This window comes from Arachis ipaensis, chromosome B06 (assembly GCF_000816755.2).
Source record: "Arachis ipaensis cultivar K30076 chromosome B06, Araip1.1, whole genome shotgun sequence".
NCBI classification, from domain to species: domain Eukaryota; kingdom Viridiplantae; phylum Streptophyta; class Magnoliopsida; order Fabales; family Fabaceae; genus Arachis; species Arachis ipaensis.
In genome coordinates this window covers 40321194-40328175 of record NC_029790.2, presented here as the reverse complement: position 1 = coordinate 40328175, position 6982 = coordinate 40321194, and the positions used below count along the sequence as shown (strand labels likewise).

Genomic DNA, 6982 nt, shown 5'->3' with positions numbered 1-6982 from the left:
TTTTGCATCCTGCATAAAAAAAATCGCACACGACGCGACAGCATCGCCGACGCGTCCGCGTCACCAGTGCGTTTTGAAGAAAAGAGAATTGAACAGAGAGTCACGCGAGAGCGTGGCTGAAGGCATGCCTTTGGCACAAATTGATCCATGCGACTGCGTCGCTGACGCGTCCGCGTCATGTGGGAAAAATGCCTCCCACGCATCCGCGTCACCCATGCGAACGCGTGGCCCTGTGAAATCGCCGTAAAGAGGTGTATGGCAGAAAGTTATGATGGAGTGGGGCTGGGACCATGCTAGAAGTACAAGTCCTACCATGCGAACGCGTGCCCCACGCGTTCGCGTCATTTTTAAAAAAGAAAGGCCATTCACGCGATCGCGTCAACCACGCGATCGCGTCACCCATATTTTTGGCAATATGCATTTACAACAGAGAGTTGCGCGAACGCGAGGCTGCACTCGTGCCAATCGCACAAATCAGGCCGCGAGATCGCATGGCCCACGCGTCCGCGTCACCTGACCTTGTCGCGCACCACGCGACCGCGTCACTCACGCGTCCGCGTCGCTTGCGCCGCACAACTTATCCTGATCAGCGCCAATTATCTTATCTTTTCTTTTCTAATGCTAATTTTTTTTCTATCTTTTCTTCTTTCTTCTTTCTTTCTTACTTCATCTTTTTAACTTCTCATCCCTCTTCACTTCCATTCTATTTCATTAAATTTATTTGCATACTTTCATTCATTGCATTATTTTCATTGGTGTTAGAAATTTATTTGGGTCATTATTTTGTATATTTTTGTGGATTATTAAAGAAATTGTTTGACAATTATATATTACTTTTTAAAAGGGTTGCTTGCATGTTCAATTTAATACTTTCAATAGATTATTTATCATGCTTGCTATGTGTTTTTGTAAAAGCTCGTATGGCATTGTGCACTATTTTTTTATTTCTTTCTATCTACTACTCTAAATGCTTGCTTTTCACAAAACCCTTTTTATATTTTATTAATTAAATATAATTGTTATTCAAACATGTTGTTAGTTTGAAAGACTTGGTAATCTAACTTGGACATTGAATGCTTGATCTATGCTACTCATGCCTTTGCCAGCATGCCAATAAACACCTTGTATTTAATTGTCATCATATGCACTTGCTATATTTCCATTGATGATTTTTCACATGTAGTCATGACCATGTGTTAACGTCATTCTTCCTTGCTGTGCATTGATTACCACCTTTCCCGCTCTCTTCCTTGCTCTAACCCTTAGCTTTAAAGGTTACTTTCTCTTTTCCTTTTCAGAATGGCCACCAAGAAGGATAAAGAGAAAGCTACTCCCAAACCACCGGCAAGGAAAGGAACAAAAAAGAGCCCCAGCTGAGACACCAAAACCCCCATCCACTTGCACATCTTAGCATGCACCGAGGACGGTGCAATCTTTAAGTGTGGGGAGGTCGATACCGACTTCCAGGGGTTAGTTATCTTCTTTTCAACACCAATACTCTATTTTCTTTGTTTGTTCATTGTTGCATTTGCATATTTAATTGCATGTTTGTTTGATTTTATGCATTTAGTCACTACTTGGTTGAAGTAATATTTTCTTTTTCAAGAAATTTTTATAGTATTTCACTAATTTAAATCAAAACTTTTGTGTTAAACTTGTTTGGAAGTTGTATTTGGAACATAGTTAAAAGCTAGAACACACAACCTGTGAGATTTTGAGCTTATTTACATGGTTACATTATTTAACCATAAATTTTTGTTCTTGTGTGTTTTCTTCTCTATAATTGCAATCTTTGCTTTGTTCCATTCTATATGTCCATTATTTAGTGTATTTACATGCTTGCATATGATTGAGGCCATTACTTGTTTTTGCTCACTTATCCCAAATAAGCCTACCCTTTTATGTCACATTTCTTAGCGCCCTTGAGCCTTTCTACCCCTTCTTCTATTTTATAACCACATTACTAGTCTTAAGCAGAAAAACAAAATAAAAATCCCAAGTTGAATCCTTGGTTAGCTTAAGATAGATATTGTGTATAAATTAAGTATGGGGAATTTTAAGGGAACATAGGATGATAGAAAAAAAAAGGAATTAAATTGAATAAGTTATTTCAAGGTCTGGAAAGCATGCTCATGTGAAATCAAAATAATTAAATTACCATGTGCATTGAAAAAAAAATTTAAGTAATTAAATAAGGGGATACAAAAATTTCCCCAATACAAAATAAAAAGAATCAATGCACATGGGACAAAATTCAAAAATAAGTTTGATACATGAGCATGTAATACAAAAGTGGAAAAAATTTGGGTAACTAGGTAAAGCATTTTAAATTATATAAAGTATGTATATGTTAGGTGAGATCTTAGACTAATCAAGGATTCACTTTGTTAGCTCACTTAGCCTTATATATATATATCCTTACCTTTACCTCAGCCCCATTACAACCCTGAAAAGACCTCATGATATTTGAATTGGTATACTAAATATTTGTTGATTGGTTAGATGAAGAACAAGGTTGAGAAAGCATGACTAGGGAAGAGTAGAGTGATTGACCCTAGACACTTGAGAGTTAGAGTGATATACACTACTAGTAAGGGTTCAATGCTTGATTCTATGTTCATTGCTTTCATGAGCTATCTTCTTACAAGTTTACTTGTCTTTTATTCTATAATTTGAATTAGTGAAATATGATTTATGTTTGTCTTGGAAGACTTATTTACTTTTAACCAAGTAGGTAGAAATATTTTGCATGTAGTTGCATTCATATAGATAGGTTGTATTTCATACATTCTACCACTCCTCTTCACTCCTTCTCTTGAGCTTAGCATGAGGACATGCTAATGTTTAAGTGTGGGGAGGTTGATAAACCACTATTTTATGGTTTATCTTGTGCTCAATTGAGTAGATTTTATCAATCTTTCATACACTTATTCATACTATTTGCATGGTTTTACATTCTCCTTCCTGATTTTGTGCTATGATTGAAAACATGCCCCTTTGGCCTTATATTTACTAATATTAACCCTCTCTTATTACCATTCGATGCCTTGATATGTGCGTTAAGTGATTTCAGGATTTACAGGGTAGGAATGGCTTAGAGGATGGAAAGGAAGCATGCAAAAGTAGAAGGAATACAAGAAGATGAAGGAACTGCAAAGCTGTCAGCCTGACCCTCTTGCACTAAAACGGTCATAACTTGAGCTACAGAGATCCAAACGATGCAGTTCTAGTTGCGTTGGAAAGCTAACATCCGGGGCTTCGATTTGATATATAATATGCCATAGTTGCCCTGACGCTAGGTGACGCAAACGCGTGTTCAACACGGACGCCTTGCAGTGACGAAAATTAGCGTGGCAGATTTCTTCTCCAGCGATTTCTAGGCTGTTTTCGACCTAGTTTGCGGTCCAGAAAATACAGATTAGAGGCTATAAAGTGGGGAAATCTATTTATTCATGATCATGTCTTCCATAATTCACTTTTCATAATTTAGATGTAGTTTTTAGAGAGAGAGGTTCTCTCCTCTCTCTTAGGATTTAGGATTAGGATTCCTCTTAAAGGAATTAGGATTTCTTATTCTTTCAACTTTATTATTTCAACTTACAATTTCTTCCGAGTTCCAGGTTCAATGTCCTTTTTATTTATTTTATCAATTTAGCTTATGAACTCTTTATGTTTGGATTAATTTCCTTTTATTAATGCAATTGAGGTATTTCAGATTTATCTTTAGCTTTTTATATTCTTAGCTTTAATTGATTAACTGGAGGCTCTTGAGTTATCAAACTTATCGTGATTGTTAATTGTTATTTTTTCTAATTGAATTGAATTCCACTAACTCTAGTCTTTCCTTAGGAGTTGGCTAGGACTTGGGGATCTAATTAATTAGTCCACTTGACTTTCCCTTGCTTTCGTAAAGGTTAACTAAGTGGGATTAAACTCAATTCTCATAAGGATAACTAGGATAGGACTTCCAAATTTTCATACCTTGCCAAGAGTCTTATTAGATATTAATTTATTAATTCCTGCAATTTATTTTCCTTGTTCAAACCTTTCAAAACCCAAAAACACTATTTTCCATAACTAATAATAAGAACACCTCCCTGCAATTCCTTGAGAAGACGACCCGAGGTTTGAATACTTCGATTTATAAATTTTATTGGGTTTCTTACTTGTGACAACCAAAACGTTTGTAAGAAAGGATGATTGCTTGGTTTAGAAACTATACTTGCAACGGGAATTTATTCTAAATTCTAAACCGTCAATCATTCGTTCTTCAGATATAAACATGGAAGATGATATGGAAACCTATCATGAAGGAGAGGTGAACAATCATTCCAGAGGAGGTGTAGCCAACTCTGTTAGACAAGAGAGGAGAGTTCTAGGTTCCTACATCAATCCAAACCCAGGAAACTGTGGTAGCAGCATTCAAAAGCCAACCATCCATGCCAATAATTTCAAATTGAAGCCACAGCTCATCACACTAGTTCAAAATAATTGTTCTTTTGGAGGAAGCGCCCAAGAAGACCATAATCAGCATCTCACTACATTCCTAAGGATCTGTGACACAGTGAAATCAAAGGGAGTTCATCGTGATGCCTATAGGCTGCTTTTAGTCCCCTTCTCTCTAAGGAATAAAGCATCCAAGTGGCTATAATCATTTCCAAATGAGAGCCTCACAACTTAGGAAGATGTAGTTAACAAGTTCTTGGCAAGGTTCTATCCTCCACAAAGAGTCAATAGGCTAAGAGCAGAGGTTCAAACATTCATACTGCAGCATGGAGAAATACTTTATGAGGCATGGGAGAGATTCAAGGATTTGACAAGGAAGTGCCCTCCTGATATGTTCAATGAATGGGTGCAATTGCATATCTTTTATGAAAGACTTTCTTATGAATCAAAGAAGGCTGTAGACCACTCATCTGGAGGGTCCCTGAACAAGAAGAAGACCATTGAAGAATCCATTGATGTCATCAAAACAGTGGCTGACAATGAATATTTTTATGCCTCTGAAAGAAGCAACAATAGAGGAGTCATGGAGCTGAACAACATGGATGCAATTTTTGCTCAGAACAAGATGATTGCCAAGTAATTGGCAGATCTCACAAAGAAGATGGAAGCAAGCTAAGTAACAACCATCTACACTCAACCATCACCTCAAGGAGAGTTGGACACAGAGGAAGGAGTTAACTGGGAAGAAGTCAACTACATTGGAAATTCTGCAAGACAAGAGCATGACCCTTACTCCAAGACTTAAAACCTTGGTTGGAAGAACCACCCAAACTTTGGGTGGGAAAACCAACAAAACAAAAACCAAAACCACAGACCTCACAATCCAAACCATTATAACAACTTCACTCACTAATACTCCAACCAAAGACCATATCAAACCACACAAAACACTTATTCACAGCCACCCTATCAAAACCAAAATAATCAGCCTCAACACCCCACTTTCAACCCACCATCTGATGACAGATTCTCAAAGATCGAAGCTATGCTTGAAAACCTCTGCAGGGAGTCTCAAGACATGAAAAAATTCAAGGAAGAAGTGAGATCCAATCTGCAAAATTAAGATGCTACCATTCAAAACTTGAAGTACAAATTGGATACTTGTCCAAGCAAGCCCCTGGCCATAGTTCCTGTAATGCTACCAAGACAAATTCAAAAGAGGAATGTAAAGCTATTACTCTCGGAAGTGGAAAAAAATTGAAGGAAACCTCAAAGGAAACTCAAGAGGAGGAAGCAGAGGAAAGTTCAAGTAACAGGGAAAAAGCACAAACACATGTTCCCAATCCATCTGAAGAAAAAGAAATCCTAAAGCCATATGTTCCTAAAGCTCCTTACCCTCAGCACCTCATGAAGAAGGCAAAGGACAGTCAATTCTCCAGATTCTTGGAGATTTTCAAGAAACTTCATATCAACATTTCATTTGCTGAAGCACTAGAGCAGATGCCACTCTATGCTAAGTTTCTGAAGGAATTAATGACCAAGAAGAGAAGCTGGAGGAATGATGAAACTGTGGTATTAACTGAGGAATGTAGTGCTATTATCCAACACAAGCTACCTCAAAAATTGAAGGATCCAAGGAGCTTCCAAATTCCCTGCATCATAGGAGAAATCACAGTGGAGAAAGCTTTATGTGATTTGAGAGCTAGCATAAATTTGATGTCCTTAACAATGATGAAAAAAATGAAGATTAAGGAAGCAAAACCAACAAGAATGGCCCTTTAATTGGCAGACAGATCATTCAAATTCCCTCATGGAATAGTAGAAGATTTGTTGGTGAAGGTGGGAGACTTTATCTTTCCTGATGACTTCGTGGTGCTGGATATGGAGGAAGAAGCCAAAGCTTCAATAATCTTGGGAAGGCCATTTTTAGCCACTGCTGGAGCCATCATTGATATCCAAAAGGGTAAACTTACCCTTAGGCTACATGATGAGAAATTGGTGTTCAATGTATTCAAGGCCATGAGCTACCCACAGGAATCACTAGGAGAGTGTATGAGGTTGGATGCAGTAGAAATTGTGGTGCAAGAAACCTTTGAAGAAGCACTTAAAGAAGTGACAGAGGATGATTCCATGTTAAATGTTGAGGTTGCTGATGTCAAATTAGCTGAAGTGCCTATTCCAAGCACATCAGAGGAGAGGAAGAAGGAGAAAGAAGCACCCAAACTAGAGCTAAAAGCATTGCCTCCTACTCTCAAGTATGCATACTTAGGAAATGACAAAAGTTACCCAATAATCATCAACTCTGCTCTTAGTCAAGAATAGGAAAAAGAGTTAATCAAAGTGCTACAAAAGCACCAGGATGCTATTGGATGGACCCTAGCTGATCTAAAAGGGCTAAGCTCTTCTATATGCATGCATAAGATATTGCTGGAAGATGATGCTCAACCCTCTATTCAAGCCCAAAGAAGATTGAATCCAGTCATGAAAGAAGTAGTCCAAAAGGAAGTTATGAAGCTATGGCAGGCAGGAGTAATCT

General features: G+C 37.8%; 1 protein-coding gene across 1 annotated transcript; it reads left to right on the top strand.

The window, feature by feature from the left end:
• Nucleotides 4283-6228, top strand: LOC107646770. Its single transcript, XM_016350928.1, has 2 exons — nt 4283-4379; nt 5594-6228. Exons 1-2 carry the CDS (start codon nt 4283-4285, stop codon nt 6226-6228), a joined length of 732 nt encoding a protein of 243 aa, XP_016206414.1.